Here is a 20991-nt window from a genome sequence, read left to right on the forward strand (position 1 = left end):
TCAGTCTAGTAACTGTCTTGATGCTGACTCTAAGAGCCTCAGTCTAGTAACTGCCTTGCTGCTGACTCTAACAGCCTCAGTCTAGTAACTGCCTTGCTGCTGACTCTAACAGCCTCAGTCTAGTAACTGTCTTGATGCTGACTCTAACAGCCTCAGTCTAGTAACTGTCTTGCTGCTGACTCTAACAGCCTCAGTCTAGTAACTGCCTTGCTGCTGACTCTAATAGCCTCAGTCTAGTAACTGCCTTGCTGCTGACTCTAACAGCCTCAGTCTAGTAACTGTCTTGCTGCTGACTCTAACAGCCTCAGTCTAGTAACTGCCTTGCTGCTGACTCTAATAGCCTCAGTCTAGTAACTGCCTTGATGCTGACTCTAACAGCCTCAGTCTAGTAACTGTCTTGCTGCTGACTCTAACAGCCTCAGTCTAGTAACTGCCTTGCTGCTGACTCTAACAGCCTCAGTGTAGTAACTGCCTTGCTGCTGACTCTAACAGCCTCAGTCTAGTAACTGCCTTGCTGCTGACTCTAATAGCCTCAGTCTAGTAACTGCCTTGCTGCTGACTCTAACAGCAACTATAGGTGGCTGGTCTTCAGCCACACCCGGGGTGTGATCCACTTGACAAAAGGAATACGGTTCGCCACAGATATTTGATAGAATGGCCTGTGGCCATGTAGATGAGGAGCTTCCTGGGTAGGACTGATCCAGGCGAGAATCCCAAATGGCACCCTTTTCCCTGTGCCCTCCGGTCCAATGTAATGCACAATGTAGGGAATTAGGGTGCCTTTTTGGGACGCAATCCAGAAAGTACGCCCACTCTCTCTCTCATAACCGCATTTACAGGCTGTGAAGACTCGACTGAGGAGGAATTAATGCTTTTGTGGTTTGGTTGGTTTGTTGCTCAATAAGAAGAAGCATTTCTCAAATAGAGTTTTGTAGTTTCTTGTTTTGTGTCACTCCTACATGATGTTCTGTATTATACCAACAGTAGATATTGATTGTGTATCACAGGACAGGAGATATTGTTTTGTTTAATTCAGAAGAGGTAGGATAAAAAAACAACAACAACAACAACGTGAACCACAGCATTTACAGCATCAGACTTATTACAGAGGTCACCTAGCATGTAACGCTCATATTTAACTATGTCTCCTCTAGTTCTTCTTCTAGCTTCTTGATCAGCTTTTAGCACAAATGATCGTCTGGAATGTAAACGGAATGGCATTAAACACATTCCATTCCAGACATTATTATTTATTATTTATTATTATTATTATTATTATGATTATTATGAGCTGTCCTCCCCTCAGCAGCCTCCTGTGGAAGAATCTGTACCACACACTGCTACACCAATATACAATGTGTATATAATAAACAATATCGTTGTTATGTAACGACTGTGTTTCAAAGTACCATGTAAAATGCCATTTAAAAAAAATAAAAAAAAACAGTATAATTTTTTTTTTCTCTCCAAAAAAAACACACTACTCCTCCAAGACATCATTATGGTCCCAGTCTCTCTGACAGTAATGAGCTGTTTGAAGGTGTTGGTAATTCCTGGTTGTGTCCTCAACGGCACCCTATTCCCTATATAGTGCTCTACTTTTGATCAGGACCCCATAGGGGGCCCATAGGGGGCTCTGGTCAAAAGAAGTGCACTGCATAGGGAATAGGGTGCCGTTAGGGACGTAATCGTTATCTGTGGTAATTCCTATCTGGTGTAGGTGGGTATTACTGTAATGGCATGTCAATGCAGAGACATGGAAATGAATGTGTGAAAACACAGCAGAAATAGCTTCGGTAAGCAGTTAAGCTTCTCTGTTCTTCAAGGTAATTTGAAATTGCACGGATTTGGGTCGTTAAAGTATTTATAAACAGATTAAAAATGTTTAGATGTCAACGCTGAAATCTAATTTCATGTTTAAAGTTTAAAGGACTGAAATTCTGTCATGAAATGTTCACAGAAATAGAGCTACTGTTCTTGACCCAGTTTTTATGCAATGCTAAGCTGACACCTGGCACGATCTTCAGGTGGTCAATTACTGACCTGGTGAGGTACCAACTCAGGTATATTATGTAACATTAGGACTCTACTGTAGCTATTGGAGGAAATCAGATCTATAGCTATTGGAGGAAATCAGATCTATAGCTATTGGAGGAAATCAGGCCTGTAGCTATAGGAGTAAATCAGGTCTATAGCTATAGGAGTAAATCAGGTCTATAGCTATTGGAGGAAATCAGGTCTATAGCTATAGGAGTAAATCAGGTCTATAGCTATAGGAGTAAATCAGGTCTATAGCTATTGGAGGAAATCAGGCCTGTAGCTATAGGAGTAAATCAGGTCTATAGCTATAGGAGTAAATCAGGTCTATAGCTATAGGAGTAAATCAGGTCTATAGCTATAGGAGTAAATCAGGGCAGAAGCTACAGGAGTAAATCTGGTCTATTGCTATAAGAGAAAATCAGATCTATAGCTATAGGAGTAAATTAGGCCTATAGCTATAGGAGTAAATCAGGCGTGAAGCTATGGGAGTAAACCAGATCTATAGCTATAGGAGTAAATCAGGTCTATAGGAGTAAATCAGGTCTTTAGGAGTAAATCAGATCTATAGATATAGGAGTATATCAGATCTATAGCTATAGGAGTAAATCAGGTCTATAGCTATAGGAGTAAATCAGGTCTATAGCTATAGGAGTAAATCAGGCCTGTAGCTCTAGGAGTAAATCAGATCTAAGGCTATAGGAGTAAATCAGATCTATAGCTATAGGAGTAAATCAGGCCTATAGCTGTAGGAGTAAATCAGGTCTATAGCTATAAGAGTAAATCAGATCTAATGCTATAGGAGTAAATCAGATCTATAGCTCTAGGAGTAAATCAGATCTAAGGCTATAGGAGTAAATCAGGTCTATAGCTATAGGAGTAAATCAGATCTATAGCTATAGGAATAAATCAGATCTATAGCTATAGGAGTAAATCAGGCCTATAGGAGTAAATCAGGTCTATATCTATAGGATTAAATCAGATCTATAGCTGAAGGAGTAAATCAGGTCTATAACTTTAGGAGTAAATAAGATCTATAGATATAGGAGTAAATCAGATCTATATATATAGGAGTATATCAGATCTATAGCTATAGGAGAAAATCAGATCTAAAGCTATAGGAGTAAATCAGGTCAATAGGAATAGATCAGATCTATAGCTATAGCAGTAAATCAGGCCTCTAGCTATAGGAGTAAATCAGATCTATAGCTATAGGAGTAAATCAGGTCTATAGCTACAGGAGTAAATCAGGCCCATAGCTGTAGGAGTAAATCAGGTCTATAGCTATAGGTGTAAATCAGATCTAAGGCTATAGGAGTAAATCAGATCTATAGCTATAGGAGTAAATCAGATCTAAGGCTATACGAGTAAATCAGGTCTATAGCTATAGGAGTAAATTAGATCTAAGGCTATAGGAGTAAATCAGGTCGATAGCTATAGGAGTAAATCAGATCTATAGCTATAGGAGTAAATCAGGTCTAAGACTATAGGAGTAAATCAGGTCGATAGCTATAGGAGTAAATCAGATCTAAGGCTATAGGAGTAAATCAGGTCTATAGCTATAGGAGTAAATTAGATCTAAGGCTATAGGAGTAAATCAGGTCTAAGGCTATAGGAGTAAATCAGGCCTGTAGCTATAGGAGTAAATCAGATCTAAGGCTAAACGAGTAAATCAGGTCGATAGCTATAGGAGTAAATCAGATCTATAGCTATAGGAGTAAATCAGGTCTAAGGCTATAGGAGTAAATCAGGTCGATAGCTATAGGAGTAAATCAGATCTAAGGCTATAGGAGTAAATCAGGTCTATAGCTATAGGAGTAAATTAGATCTAAGGCTATAGGAGTAAATCAGGTCTAAGGCTATAGGAGTAAATCAGGCCTGTAGCTATAGGAGTAAATCAGATCTATAGCTATAGGAGTAAATCAGGTCTAAGGCTATAGGAGTAAATCAGGCCTATAGCTATAGGAGTAAATTAGATCTAAGGCTATAGGAGTAAATCAGGTCTAAGGCTATAGGAGTAAATCAGGCCTGTAGCTATAGGAGTAAATCAGATCTATAGCTATAGGAGTAAATCAGGTCTAAGGCTATAGTAGAAGTGCCATTTTGAAGAAACATATAAAATGTTCCTCATGTAAAAAAGTTAAATGGTGGTTTTAAAATGACAACCATGGTGAAGTACAATAATTCATGCCTTAAAAATAGAATGGACAACATGCTCATATTTTGTAGTTCCATGTATTGCAGATTTGGTCTTTGCAGCAGTGTTTTGCTGCCCTCCAGCGGTCAAATAGGGCATCTCAATGTATAATCTTCAATCAGAGAAAGAGAAAATCTCTGCGAATCATAGTTGAGAAAACATGTCACATGACCAACTGTAGCGAACCCATTTCGGCCATTGTGGAAACTGGAAACCCACGAGGCACAGACGTCAATTCAAAGTGAATTCCATTGTTCTGCCTGCGGCTGAGGAACCCTGACCTGTTCACCAGATGTGCTAACTTGTCCCCGGACCTGCTGTTTTTCGACCATCTCTCTCGCTCTCCCTCCCTTCCTCCCTCTGTCTCTCCCTCACCTGCTGTCTCGACCTCTGAATGCTCAGCTATGAAAAGACAACTGACATTTACTCCTGAGGCGCTGACCTGTTGCACCCTCTACAACAGCAGTCAGAGTCTCAACTTACTGTTGACAGTTAGAATAATAGAATACACAAGGTGGAATTTCACGCAGATTCATAGACGGTTCTAGGAAGAACCCTCCAAAGATAAAAGGGTTCTCGGGAGAACCCTTCATAAGGGGTTCTAGGCAGAAAAATATACAGGGGGTTCTTTGAGGAACCATACATAGAGGATTCTAGATAGAACCCTCTGCAAATGGTTCTACCCAGCACCAAATGGTTCCCCTATGGGGACAAATCGAATAACCCTGTATGGTTCTACCCAGCACCAAATGGTTCCGCTATGGGGACAAATCGAATAACCCTGTATGGTTCTACCCAGCACCAAATGGTTCCCCTATGGGGACAAATCGAATAACCCTGTATGGTTCTACCCAGCACCAAATGGTTCCCCTATGGGGACAAATCGAATAACCCTGTATGGTTCTACCCAGCACCAAATGGTTCCGCTATGGGGACAAATCGAATAACCCTGTATGGTTCTACCCAGCACCAAATGGTTCCCCTATGGGGACAAATCGAATAACCCTGTATGGTTCTACCCAGCGCCAAATGGTTCCCCTATGGGGACAAATCGAATAACCCTGTATGGTTCTACCCAGCGCCAAATGGTTCCCCTATGGGTACAAATCGAATAACCCTGTATGGTTCTACCCAGCGCCAAATGGTTCCCCTATGGGGACAAATCGAATAACCCTGTATGGTTCTACCCAGCACCAAATGGTTCCGCTATGGGGACAAATCGAATAACCCTGTATGGTTCTACCCAGCACCAAATGGTTCCCCTATGGGTACAATTCGAATAACCCTGTATGGTTCTACCCAGCGCCAAATGGTTCCCCTATGGGGACAAATCGAATAACCCTGTATGGTTCTACCCAGCGCCAAATGGTTCCCCTATTGGGACAAATCAAATAACCCTGTATGGTTCTACCCAGCGCCAAATGGTTCCCCTATGGGGACAAATTGAATAACCCTGTATGGTTCTACCCAGCACCAAATGGTTCCCCTATGGGGACAAATTGAATAACCCTGTATGGTTCTACCCAGCACCAAATGGTTCCCCTATGGGGACAAATCGAACCTTTATGGTTCTACTTATTATCTTTTTTTCTAAGTGGATGATGAAGGAATTTGTTTTCATTGTTCATTAGGATCAGCTGGTTTTTCTCCCCGTGTGATACCCCTGCTATCAGGATTAGCACCACTATGGTCTGTGATACCACTGCTATCAGGATTAGCACCACTATAGTCTGTGATACCACTGCTATCAGGATTAGCACCACTATAGTCTGTGATACCACTGCTATCAGGATTAGCATCACTATGGTCTGTGATACCCCTACTATCAGGATTAGCACCACTATAGTCTGTGATACCACTGCTATCAGGATTAGCACCACTATAGTCTGTGATACCACTGCTATCAGGATTAGCATCACTATGGTCTGTGATACCCCTGCTATCAGGATTAGCACCACTATAGTCTGTGATACCACTACTATCAGGATTAGCATCACTATAGTCTGTGATACCACTACTATCAGGAGTAGCACCACTATGGTCTGTGATACCACTACTATCAGGAGTAGCACCACTATGGTCTGTGATACCACTACTATCAGGAGTAGCATCACTGTGGGCCCCCACCCACTATGGTGGTGCTACTACCATTGCTATAAGGATACAATATAAACACAACATTTAAAGTGTTGGTCTCATGTTTCATGAGCTGAAATAAAAGATCCCATACATTTTCCATATTCACAAAAAGCTTATTCCTCTCAAAAGTTGTGCACAAATGTGTTTACATCCTTGTTAGTGTGCATTTCTCATTTGCCATGATAATCCATCCACCTGACAGGTGTGGCATATCAAGCTGATTAAACGGCATGATAATTACACAGGTGCACCTTGTGCTGGGGCCACTCTAAAATATGCAGTTGTGTCCCAACACAATGCCACAGATGTCTCAAATTTTAAGGAAGTGTACATGGCATGCTGACTGCAGGAATGACCAACAGAGATGTTGCCAGGTAATTTAATGTCCACCAGAGCTGTTGCCAGAGAATTTAATGCTCATTTCTCTACCATAAACCGCCTCCAACGTCGTTTTAGAGAATTTGACAGCACATCCGATTTCTTCACCTACAGGATCGTCTGAGACCAGCCACCAGGACAGCTGATGAAACATGAGTATTTCTGTCTGTAATAAAACCCTTTTGTGGGGAAAACTTATTCTGATTGCCTCGGCCTGGCTCCCCAGTGGGTGTGCCAGGCCTGCGGCCATGCCCAGTCACGTGAAACCCATAGATTAAGGGGGCCTAACGAATTTATTTCAACTGACTGATTTTCTTATATGAACTGTAAACTCAGTAAAATCGCTGAAATTGTTGTACGTTGCAGTAATATTTATGTTCAGCATATTTAAGTAAGCATTTCACTATTAGAAATGTAGTATGAACACACATGTCCACCGGGTCCAACAACAGGCACAGAGTCAAACAATACTAACAGACTGCTCCAGTGTCTATGGGAGCAACAGTGTTGATCAAATCAAATCAAATCAAAGTCTATTTGTCACGGCGAATAAAACAGGTGTAGACCTTACAGCTCTGTTTCTCCTCTGATACAGGTAACTTCACAGCACCAATGAGAGGAGTCTACTACCTCAAATTCACCGCCATGGGTTGGTTTTGTAGGTGTTGAGTTACTATGGTGGGTTATAGTGGGGTAGTATAGTAGGATCCAGTGTAAATGTCCTATTCTAGTTCATTGGTTTCTACTGTTACAATTTCACATACCTTCTATATGGATTACGCCGAAATGGCATTTAATCAGAGAATAAAATAACTGATTTTAAAACAACAATCATTTTTGCATCACCAGAATAGACGAGAAGCGTTATACAGTATCGTATTTCCCTTACTTCCCCACTAGAGAGCAGTGTTGTACAGAAAATAAGTACTTTACAGCAAGTGTTCCCAAACTTTTTCACACGGGGACCCTTTCCCAGCGTTGACCAACATCATGTGTTCCACCCCCTTCCGCACGCACGAAACACGTCTATTCCTATGGGAACTATCGCTGTTCATGACACAAACTGTTCACATCCACCCCGTTGTTGTTGGTGGAGAGAGTTTTTCAGGTTTAAAGCTGATTTCCTGGAATTCACTTATATTAAAAAAAATGTTCCGTTTTAAAGCAACTTTCCTTTTAATTCTATACGTTTTGCCATGTCTAATGTGTATTCATATGATATTTGAGTGACAAAAAAAAGTACAACAATATCATGGGCTAAAAACATGTTTAGCTGACGTGGGCTAGTTGATCTGGACATTTCTGACAAGTTATAAATATCTCTCCGCGGTATGAAATGACTGACATGACAAGAGGAACTGATGATTCACTGCCTAATATAGAAATTGCACCTTGTGCATTCTACTATTACAATTTTCAAGTGTAAGTTTAAAGGAGGACTGAGTTCTGCAGGTCCCCCCTGCCGGCTCTACGGTTTGGGAACCACTACAGTGTATGTAGGCTACTCTGTAACAAGACCCTTCTGAGAGATTTGATCCCAGGATTAGGCTGTAATAAATATATCCCCTCACTTTATTTCCAACAGCCCATATTGCAATTCAAGGAGAAAGTTGTAGTCCGTTCTCCTTTAGCCCAAAGACCGGCAGATGGCGATATCGATGGAGAATGTTTTAGGTAAAGCCGGTCCATAGGAGGATATGAGAATATTGCAGGCTGCATACAATGTGTTTGGACGGTAAAATGGAAACGACTCGATATCGCCGTCTGCCAGCCTTTGGGCTACTCTCGCTTTGAAACACAAAATCTCATCAATGGGACTGACACCAGAGGTGTAAACTACTTAAAGTAAAAAATACTTTTAAGTCGTTTTTTCGGGGGGAGTATCTGTACTTTATCTACATTTTTGAGTACTTTTGCTTCACTATATTCCTAAAGACAGTAATGTACTTTTTACTGCATACATTTTCTCTGATACCCAAAAGTATTCATTACATTTTGAATGCTTGGCATTTATCAAGAGAACATCCCCGGTCATCCCTATATTTGCTATAGGCGTTTCTATTGTCTCTTTCCTCTCGCCGTGGAACAGCCGTCGCGGGACAGAGGAATGCGTTCATTCTAGTCGAACGACGGCAGGAGAGCGCAACGGTTGGATACAGATAACTGATGTTCAGGTAAGAACGATACGCACTAACAAATAGGCATGTTACATGTTTATACTTTCATGATAAATGTTTTTAAATGGCACTTTAAAGGGTCTTATGTGTATGTGTTTATACCCTGGTCATCCAACGCATAGCGTTATTTTTGCTACATCGAAAGTTTGACCTTTGATGTAAAGGCTAACAATGTTTCAACTTTCGTAACTGTTTGCTCGTTTTCTTTTCGGTCATTTTGGCCTTTCAGAAGGTGTCCGTGTTAACACTGATCAGTCTAATGATCTAATACGCATATTCAAATTGAATAACAGAATATTAGTTTCAATTTCTCAAGTTCTTCATTCTGATCCACTCGTTTAAATTTAATAGAAAGCTGTTTTACATTTTACACATTTTCTACACTGTAAATTGAAGATTTTGATATCGTTTTTCCAATTATGCAATTGATCTCTATTCGTTGGGTGAGGGTGTGTAAAATATTGATGTGGCTGGGGGAAACGGGGTAATTTCTAAATATGTGGTTGAAGTGGACGTTACCACTTCAGTTCGGGGAAGAATAGCCTTGTCTACACTATACAATAAAGCGGGACATTTTAATGTGGCCCTTGGAGGCGAAGTCACACACACACACACACACACACACAACTAGCGCTCCCCAAGGCAATGCGATAGGCTACCATTATAACGGCCGTGGTGCGTTGTCAGGACTCCGACTGAAGTTACCTCTTGGTAATGTCACAGACTACTAGAAACATGGGAGTTGCGTGCATCAGACCCTACAGGCTACAATGTTATCCTCAATCCCTTGCGTATACCAACACCTTGCATAGACAGTCTTAATTAACAGCTAGTCATTTACTAATCTGTTCGTAATGGTATGTTGTTTTATGTACACGTCCAAATGAAGTAGCCTCGTAGGTTTATTGTCTTGCGTCGAAAAGGATTGCACGTCCCGGTCGGGCTCATTGGTTGCTCTCGGACGCTTGTGATGGACACCTTTGCAACTTGCATAGCTATGGGGCGTGGGTTCTGGTGAAGCCCGGTCTGAGAGACCAATTTTACGGTCCATTATTACAGGTAGACAGACTACTGTTCATATAGAGACTAGTGTCTACTCTAGACTACTGTTCACCATATAGAGACTGGTGTCTACTCTAGACTACTGTTCACCATATAGAGACTAGTGTCTACTCTAGACTACTGTTCACCATATAGAGACTGGTGTCTACTCTAGACTACTGTTCACCATATAGAGACTGGTGTCTACTCTAGACTACTGTTCACCATATAGAGACTGGTGTCTACTCTAGACTACTGTTCACCATATAGAGACTGGTGTCTACTCTAGATTACTGTTCACCATATAGAGACTGGTGTCTACTCTAGACTACTGTTCACCATATAGAGACTGGTGTCTACTCTAGACTACTGTTCACCATATAGAGACTGGTGTCTACTCTAGACTACTGTTCACCATATAGAGACTGGTGTCTACTCTAGACTACTGTTCACCATATAGAGACTGGTGTCTACTCTAGACTACTGTTCACCATATAGAGACTGGTGTCTACTCTAGACTACTGTTCACCATATAGAGACTGGTGTCTACTCTAGACTACTGTTCACCATATAGAGACTGGTGTCTACTCTAGACTACTGTTCACCATATAGAGACTGGTGTCTACTCTAGACTACTGTTCACCATATAGAGACTGGTGTCTACTCTAGACTACTGTTCACCATATAGAGACTAGTGTCTACTCTAGACTACTGTTCACCATACAGAGACTGGTAACTACTCTAGACTACTGTTCACCATACAGAGACTAGTGTCTACTCTAGACTACTGTTCACCATATAGAGACTAGTGTCTACTCTAGACTACTGTTCACCATATAGAGACTAGTGTCTACTCTAGACTACTGTTCACCATATAGAGACTGGTGTCTACTCTAGACTACTGTTCACCATACAGAGACTGGTGACTACTCTAGACTACTGTTCACCATACAGAGACTAGTGTCTACTCTAGACTACTGTTCACCATATAGAGACTAGTGTCTACTCTAGACTACTGTTCACCATATAGAGACTAGTGTCTACTCTAGACTACTGTTCACCATATAGAGACTGGTGTCTACTCTAGACTACTGTTCACCATATAGAGACTGGTGTCTACTCTAGACTACTGTTCACCATATAGAGACTGGTGTCTACTCTAGACTACTGTTCACCATATAGAGACTGGTGTCTACTCTAGACTACTGTTCACCATATAGAGACTGGTGTCTACTCTAGTCTACTGTTCACCATATAGAGACTGGTGTCTACTCTAGAATACTGTTCACCATATAGAGACTGGTGTCTACTCTAGACTACTGTTCACCATATAGAGACTAGTGTCTACTCTAGACTACTGTTCACCATATAGAGACTGGTGTCTACTCTAGACTACTGTTCACCATATAGAGACTGGTGTCTACTCTAGACTACTGTTCACCATATAGAGACTAGTGTCTACTCTAGACTACTGTTCACCATATAGAGACTAGTGTCTACTCTAGACTACTGTTCACCATATAGAGACTGGTGTCTACTCTAGACTACTGTTCACCATACAGAGACTGGTGACTACTCTAGACTACTGTTCACCATACAGAGACTAGTGTCTACTCTAGACTACTGTTCACCATATAGAGACTAGTGTCTACTCTAGACTACTGTTCACCATATAGAGACTAGTGTCTACTCTAGACTACTGTTCACCATATAGAGACTGGTGTCTACTCTAGACTACTGTTCACCATATAGAGACTGGTGTCTACTCTAGACTACTGTTCACCATATAGAGACTGGCGTCTACTCTAGACTACTGTACACCATATAGTACAGTACAGACTACTGTTCATATAGAGACTAGTGTCTACTCTAGACTACTGTTCACCATATAGAGACTGGTGTCTACTCTAGACTACTGTTCACCATATAGAGACTGGTGTCTACTCTAGACTACTGTTCACCATATAGAGACTGGTGTCTACTCTAGTCTACTGTTCACCATATAGAGACTGGTGTCTACTCTAGAATACTGTTCACCATATAGAGACTGGTGTCTACTCTAGACTACTGTTCACCATATAGAGACTAGTGTCTACTCTAGACTACTGTTCACCATATAGAGACTGGTGTCTACTCTAGACTACTGTTCACCATATAGAGACTGGTGTCTACTCTAGACTACTGTTCACCATATAGAGACTAGTGTCTACTCTAGACTACTGTTCACCATATAGAGACTAGTGTCTACTCTAGACTACTGTTCACCATATAGAGACTGGTGTCTACTCTAGACTACTGTTCACCATACAGAGACTGGTGACTACTCTAGACTACTGTTCACCATACAGAGACTAGTGTCTACTCTAGACTACTGTTCACCATATAGAGACTAGTGTCTACTCTAGACTACTGTTCACCATATAGAGACTAGTGTCTACTCTAGACTACTGTTCACCATATAGAGACTGGTGTCTACTCTAGACTACTGTTCACCATATAGAGACTGGTGTCTACTCTAGACTACTGTTCACCATATAGAGACTGGCGTCTACTCTAGACTACTGTACACCATATAGTACAGTACAGACTACTGTTCATATAGAGACTAGTGTCTACTCTAGACTACTGTTCACCATATAGAGACTGGTGTCTACTCTAGACTACTGTTCACCATATAGAGACTGGTGTCTACTCTAGACTACTGTTCACCATATAGAGACTGGTGTCTCCTCTAGACTACTGTTCACCATATAGAGACTGGTGTCTACTCTAGACTACTGTTCACCATATAGAGACTGGTGTCTACTCTAGACTACTGTTCACCATATAGAGACTAGTGTCTACTCTAGACTACTGTTCACCATATAGAGACTGGTGTCTACTCTAGACTACTGTTCACCATATAGAGACTGGCGTCTACTCTAGACTACTGTACACCATATAGTACAGTACAGACTACTGTTCATATAGAGACTAGTGTCTACTCTAGACTACTGTTCACCATATAGAGACTGGTGTCTACTCTAGACTACTGTTCACCATATAGAGACTGGTGTCTACTCTAGACTACTGTTCACCATATAGAGACTGGTGTCTCCTCTAGACTACTGTTCACCATATAGAGACTGGTGTCTACTCTAGACTACTGTTCACCATATAGAGACTAGTGTCTACTCTAGACTACTGTTCACCATATAGAGACTAGTGTCTACTCTAGACTACTGTTCACCATATAGAGACTGGTGTCTACTCTAGACTACTGTTCACCATACAGAGACTGGTGACTACTCTAGACTACTGTTCACCATACAGAGACTAGTGTCTACTCTAGACTACTGTTCACCATATAGAGACTAGTGTCTACTCTAGACTACTGTTCACCATATAGAGACTAGTGTCTACTCTAGACTACTGTTCACCATATAGAGACTGGTGTCTACTCTAGACTACTGTTCACCATATAGAGACTGGTGTCTACTCTAGACTACTGTTCACCATATAGAGACTGGTGTCTACTCTAGACTACTGTTCACCATATAGAGACTGGTGTCTACTCTAGACTACTGTTCACCATATAGAGTCTGGTGTCTACTCTAGTCTACTGTTCACCATATAGAGACTGGTGTCTACTCTAGACTACTGTTCACCATATAGAGACTGGTGTCTACTCTAGACTACTGTTCACCATATAGAGACTGGTGTCTACTCTAGACTACTGTTCACCATATAGAGACTGGTGTCTACTCTAGACTACTGTTCACCATATAGAGACTGGTGTCTACTCTAGACTACTGTTCACCATATAGAGACTGGTGTCTACTCTAGACTACTGTTCACCATATAGAGACTGGCGTCTACTCTAGACTACTGTACACCATATAGTACAGTACAGACTACTGTTCATATAGAGACTAGTGTCTACTCTAGACTACTGTTCACCATATAGAGACTGGTGTCTACTCTAGACTACTGTTCACCATATAGAGACTGGTGTCTACTCTAGACTACTGTTCACCATATAGAGACTGGTGTCTACTCTAGACTACTGTTCACCATATAGAGACTGGTGTCTACTCTAGACTACTGTTCACCATATAGAGACTGGTGTCTACTCTAGACTACTGTTCACCATATAGAGACTGGCGTCTACTCTAGACTACTGTACACCATATAGTACAGTACAGACTACTGTTCATATAGAGACTAGTGTCTACTCTAGACTACTGTTCACCATATAGAGACTGGTGTCTACTCTAGACTACTGTTCACCATATAGAGACTGGTGTCTACTCTAGACTACTGTTCACCATATAGAGACTGGTGTCTCCTCTAGACTACTCTTCACCATATAGAGACTGGTGTCTACTCTAGTCTACTGTTCACCATATAGAGACTGGTGTCTACTCTAGACTACTGTTCACCATATAGAGACTGGTGTCTACTCTAGACTACTGTTCACCATATAGAGACTGGTGTCTACTCTAGACTACTGTTCACCATATAGAGACTGGTGTCTACTCTAGACTACTGTTCACCATATAGAGACTGGTGTCTACTCTAGACTACTGTTCACCATATAGAGACTAGTGTCTACTCTAGACTACTGTTCACCATATAGAGACTGGTGTCTACTCTAGACTACTGTTCACCATATAGAGACTGGTGTCTACTCTAGACTACTGTTCACCATATAGAGACTGGTGTCTACTCTAGACTACTGTTCACCATATAGAGACTGGCGTCTACTCTAGACTACTGTACACCATATAGTACAGTACAGACTACTGTTCATATAGAGACTAGTGTCTACTCTAGACTACTGTTCACCATATAGAGACTGGTGTCTACTCTAGACTACTGTTCACCATATAGAGACTGGTGTCTACTCTAGACTACTGTTCACCATATAGAGACTAGTGTCTACTCTAGACTACTGTTCACCATATAGAGACTAGTGTCTACTCTAGACTACTGTTCACCATATAGAGACTAGTGTCTACTCTAGACTACTGTTCACCACATAGAGAACATCTCTTTCGGTACGGTGAAGTGAAGTGGATTTACACCCATTAATGGATTTCCGGTATTGGATTTAAATAATGGGTCCCTGATCTGTTCTACACAGAAATGCATACTTATGGATATGAATGTCATTGGGCACATGTTTGGACAGCACAGCGCAGCACAGTACAGCACAGTAGAATAGAGTACAGTAGAGTACAGTAGATTACAGTGCAGTACAGTACAATACAGTACAGTAGAGTACAATACAGCACAGCAGAGTAGAGTACAGTAGATTACAGTGCAGTAGAGTACAGTGCAGTAGAGTACAGTGCAGTAGAGTACAGTAGATTACAGTGCAGTAGAGTACAGTGGAGTAGAGTACAGTGGAGTAGAGTACAGTGGAGTAGAGTACAGTAAGTACAATACAGCACAGCAGAGTACAGAAGAGTACAGTGCAGTAGAGTAGATTACAGTGCAGTAGAGTACAGTAGAGTACAGTGGATTACAGTGCAGTAGAGTACAGTGGATTACAGTGCAGTAGAGTACAGTAGAGTACAGTGCAGTAGAGTACAGTAGAGTACAGTGCAGTAGAGTACAGTAGATTACAGTGCAGTAGAGTACAGTAGATTACAGTGCAGTAGAGTACAGTGGAGTACAGTAGATTACAGTGCAGTAGAGTACAGTAGAGTACAGTGCAGTAGAGTACATTAGAGTACAGTGCATTAGAATACAGTAGATTACAGTGGAGTACAGTGCAGTACAGTAGATTACAGTGTGGTAGAGTACAGTGCAGTACAGTAGAGTACAGTGCAGTAGAGTTCAGTGGAGTTCAGTGCAGGAGACTACAGTACAATATACGATAATTGGCTTGTACTGTATTCTACTGTATTCTACGGTACTCTACTGTGCTTTACTGTAAATAATAGTATAATAAAGACCCGTTAAGTTGTTTTATGGGTTGGAGGGGATATCAGAAGAAGTGGATTTATTTGTGACTTGCGCCGAATACAACATGTGTAGACCATCTTTTTAAATTGATTTATTTTACCTTTATTTAACTAGGCAAGTCAGTTAAGAACATTAAGAACAAATTCTTATTTACAATTACGGCCTACGAGGGGCAGAACGACATATTTTGACATTGTCAGCTCAGGGATTCGATCCAAACAGTCGTTCCCATACCGGGAGTCGAACCCGGGCTGCCTGGGTGAAAACCAGGAATCCTAACCTTACCGTGAATTGCTGACTTACAAGCCCTTAACCAACAGTGCAGTTCAAGAAAGTTAAGAAAATATTTAACAAATAAACTAAAGTAAAAAGTTATGAAAAGTAACACAATAAAATAACAATAACAAGACTATATAGAGGGGTTACTGGTACCGAGTCAATGCGCGGGAGTACAGGTTAGAGATCATTTGTACATGTAGGTAGGGGTGAAGTGACTATGCATAGATAATAAACAGAGAGTAGCAGCAGTGTAAAAAACAAATGGGGGGGTGTCAATGTAAATAGTCTGTTGGCCATTTGATTAATTGTTCAGCAGTCTTATGACATGGGGGTAGAAGCTGTTAAGGAGGCTTTTGGTCCTAGAATCGGTGCTCCTGTACCGCTTGCCGTGTGGTAGCAGAGAGAGCCGTCTATGACTTGGGTGACTGGAGTCTCTGACAATTTTTTGGGCTTTCCTCTGACACAGCATAGTTTATAGGTCCTGGATGGCTGGAAGCCTGGCCCCAGTGATATACTGGGCCGTACGCACTACCATCTGTAGTGCCTTGCGGTCGGAGGCCGAGCAGTTGCCATACCAAGCTGTGAGGCAACCGGTCAGAATGCTCTCGATGGTGCAACTGTAGAACATTTTGAGGATCTGGGGACCCATGCCAAGTCTTTTCATTCTCCTGAGGAGAAAAGGTGTTGTCGGGCCCTCTTCACGACTGTCTTGGTGTGTTTGGACCATGATAGTTTGTTGGTGATGTGGACACCAAAGAACTTGAATCTCTCGACCCGCTCCACTACAGCCCGTCGATGTTAATGGGGGCCTCTTCGACCCGCCTTTTCCTGTTGTCAATAACCAGCTCCTTTGTCTTGCTCACATTGAGGGAGAGGTTGTTGTCCTGGCACCTCACTGCCAGTTCTCTGACCTCCTCCCTATAGGCTGTCTCATCGTTGTCGGTGATCAGGCCTACCACTGTTATGTCGTAAACAAACTTAATGATAGTGTTGGAGTCGTGCCTGGCCACGCAGTCGTGGGTGAACATGGAGTATAGGAGGGTGCTAAGCACACACCCCTTAGGGGCCCCCGCGTCGAGGATCAGCATAGCACCACCTGGGGGCAGCCCGCCAGGAAATCCAGGATCCAGTTTCAGAGGGAGGTGTTTAGTCCCAGGGTCCTTAGTTTAGTGATGAGCTTTGAGGGCACTATGGTGTTTAACGCTGAGCTGTAGTCAATGAACAGCATTCTCACATAGGTGTTCCTTTTGTCCATGTGGGAGTGTGATTTGGATTGCGTCATCTGTGGATCTGTTGGGATGGTATGCGAATTGGAGAGGGTCTAGGGTATCCGGGAGGATGCTGTTGGTGTGAGCCATGACCAGCCTTTCAATGCACTTGGCATGGCTATTGACTTGAGTGCTACGGGGCGGTAATAATTTAGGCAGGTTACCTTCACTTCCTTCGGCACAGGGACTATGGTGGTCTGCTTGAAACATGTAGGTATTACAGACTCGGTCAGGGAGAGGTTAAAAATGTCAGTGAAGACACTTGCCAGTTGGTCCGCACATGCTTTGAGTATAGGTCTTGGTAATCCATCTAGCTCCACCGCTTTGTGACTGTTGACCTGTTTAAAGGTCTTGCTCAAATCGGCTACCGAGAGCTTTATCACACAGTCGTCCAGAACAGCTGGTGCTCTCGTGCATGCTTCAGTGTTGCTTGCCTCAAAACGACCATAAGAGGCATTTAGTTTGTCTGCTAGGCTCGCGTCACTAGGCAGTTTGCTGCTGGGTTTCCTTTTTTAGTCCGTTATAGTTTTCAAGCCCTGCCACATCCGACGTGTGTCAGAGCCGGTGTAGTAGGATTCAATCTTAATCCTGTATTGATGCTTTGCTTGTTTGATGGTTCGTCTGAGGGCATAGCGGGATTTATTACAAGCTTCCGGGTTAGGGCCTTGTTGACACAGGATTTACGGGTTAGGGCTGGAGTGGATTTCAGAAGAAATGGCTTGTGGGTTAGTGCTGGAGTGTATATCAGGAGAAATGGCTTGTGGGTTAGGGCTGGGGCTGGGAAGGATATCAGAAGAAGTGGCTTGTGGGTTATGGTTGGGGAGGATATCAGAAGAAGTGGCTTGTGGGTTATGGTTGGGGAGGATATCAGAAGAAGTGGCTTGTGGGTTAGGGCTTGGGTGGATATCACAAGAAGTGGCTTGTGGGTTAGGGCTGGGGTGAATATCAGAAGAAGTGGCTTGTGGGTTAGGGCTGGGGTGAATATCAGAAGAAGTGGCTTGTGGGTTAGGGCTGGGGTGAATATCAGAAGAAGTGGCTTGTGGGTTAGGGCTGGGGTGAATATCAGAAGAAGTGGCTTGTGGGTTAGGGCTGGGGTGAATATCAGAAGAAGTGGCTTGTGGGTTAGGGCTGGGGTGAATATCAGAAGAAGTGGCTTGTGGGAGACCAAAGACTGCAGCAAAAGCGAACTCCTTTGTCGGCGACTCTTCCGTCCGATTGGCTGGGGAATGGCTGGCTCACGGAGAAACTCCTTTTTTAGGTCACGTTATAATACAGTATATTAAGTTCATAATATTTCACACCTTGATTTTTCTTATTTTTCAAGCTAAGGTCTTTTTAGGGAGCATAGCCCACCATCTGAACTGAAGCTGATGCCTTAAGACTGTGTGACATAGGAGGAAGTATGAACAAATTCACTGTCCTTTTAACCAAGTTCACTGTCCTTTTAACCAAGTTCACTGTCCTTTTAACCAAGTTCACTGTGCTTTTAACCAAATTCACTGTCCTTTTAACCAAGTTCACTGTGCTTTTAACCAAGTTCACTGTCCTTTTAACCAAGTTCACTGTGCTTTTAACCAAATTCACTGTCCTTTTAACCAAGTTCACTGTGCTTTTAACCAAGTTCACTGTCCTTTTAACCAAGTTCACTGTCCTTTTAACCAAGTTCACTGTCCTTTTAACCAAGTTCACTGTCCTTTTAACCAAGTTCACTGTCCTTTTAACCAAGTTCACTGTGCTTTTAACCAAGTTCACTGTCCTTTTAACCAAGTTCACTGTCCTTTTAACCAAGTTCACTGTCCTTTTAACCAAGTTCACTGTCTTTTTAACCAAGTTCACTGTGCTTTTAACCAAATTCACTGTCCTTTTAACCAAGTTCACTGTCCTTTTAACCAAGTTCACTGTCCTTTTAACCAAGTTCACTGTCCTTTTAACCAAGTTCATTGTCCTTTTAACCAAGTTCTGTTATGAACTTGAGTGAAGACCCAAAAGCGGTTTTAACAGAAAACAGAGTTCTTTAATGAAAATACAGGAATGGCATAAATCCTCTTCCAACGTTGTCAGCGGAACAAAAGAATGTTAGTATAGTGCAGGATGCTCCTGCCAGGCAGACTCCGACAGGACAGGACAAGGTGGAAGCAAACGAGACGACAGCTTGCTTCTGGCATCAAAAAACACAAACAAGAATCAGACACTGAAAGTAGCAGGAACAGAGAAAGAAATAGAGACCTAATCAGAGGGGAAGAGAGAACAGGTGGGGAAAGAGAGAATGAGCTAGTTAGGGAAATGTAGAACAGCTGAAGGATGAGAGACAGAGAAGGTAACCTAAAAAGACCAGCAGAGAGAGAATGAAGAGAAAGGACAGGAACAGACATAACAAGACATGACAGTACCCCCCACTCACCGAGCGCCTCCTGGCGCACTCGAGGAGGAAACCTGGCGGCAACGGAGGAAATCATCGATCAGCGAACGGTCCAGCACGTCCCGAGAGGGAACCCAACTCCTCTCCTCAGGACCGTACCCCTCCCAATCCACTAGGTACTGATGACCACGGCCCCGAGGGCGCATGTCCAAAATCTTACGAACCCTGTAGATGGGTGCGCCCTCGACAAGGATGGGGGGGAGGGACGAGCGGGGGCGCGAAGAACGGGCTTAACACAGGAGACATGGAAGACCGGGTGAACGCGACGAAGATAGCGCGGGAGAAGAAGTCGCACTGCGACAGGATTAATGACCTGGGAAATACGGAACGGACCAATGAACCGCGGGGCCAACTTGCGAGAAGCTGTCTTAAGGGGAAGGTTCTGAGTGGAGAGCCATACTCTCTGACCGCAACAATATCTAGGACTCTTGGTCCTACGCTTGTGCGGCCCTCACAGTCTGCGCCCTATTACGGCAAAGTGCCGACCTGACCCCCTTCCAGGTGCGCTCGCAACGCTGGACAAAAGCCTGAGCGGAGGGGACGCAGGACTCGGCGAGCTGAGATGAGAACAGCGGAGGCTGGTACCCGAGGCTACACTGAAAAGGGGATAGACCGGTAGCAGACGAGGGAAGCGAGTTGTGGGCGTACTCTGCCCAGGGGAGCTGTTCTGACCAAGACGCAGGGTTACGAAAAGAAAGACTGCGTAAAATGCGACCAACAGTCTGATTGGCCCGTTCGGCTTGGCCGTTAGACTGGGGATGAAAGCCGGACGAGAGACTGACGGAAGCCCCAATCAAACGGCAAAACTCCTCCAAAATTGAGACGTGAACTGCGGGCCTCTGTCGGAAACGACGTCAGACGGAAGGCCATGAATTCGGAAAACATTCTCGATAATGATCTGAGCCGTCTCCTTAGCAGAAGGGAGCTTATCGAGAGGAATGAAATGAGCCGCCTTAGAGAATCTATCGACAACCGTAAGAATAACTGTCTTCCCCGCTGATGAAGGCAGTCCGGTGATAAAATCTAAAGCGATGTGAGACCACGGTCGAGAGGGAATGGGAAGCGGTCTGAGACGGCCGGCAGGAGGAGAGTTCCCAGATTTAG

The 20991-nt window shown here is 42.9% G+C and overlaps 1 protein-coding gene across 1 annotated transcript in view; it reads left to right on the forward strand.

The window, feature by feature from the left end:
• Window positions 1-8468: 8468 nt before the first annotated feature.
• LOC135548039 (MOB kinase activator 3B-like) overlaps window positions 8469-20991 on the forward strand; it is a 68290-nt gene continuing 55767 nt past the window's right edge. Inside the window, exon 1 of the mRNA XM_064977235.1 lies at window positions 8469-8925. Coding sequence (XP_064833307.1) covers window positions 8918-8925 — 8 coding nt within the window. The 5' untranslated portion in view covers window positions 8469-8917. The remainder of the gene's footprint in view (window positions 8926-20991) is intronic.

The sequence above is a fragment of the Oncorhynchus masou genome, chromosome 11, assembly GCF_036934945.1.
Source record: "Oncorhynchus masou masou isolate Uvic2021 chromosome 11, UVic_Omas_1.1, whole genome shotgun sequence".
Taxonomy (NCBI): Eukaryota; Metazoa; Chordata; class Actinopteri; order Salmoniformes; family Salmonidae; genus Oncorhynchus; species Oncorhynchus masou.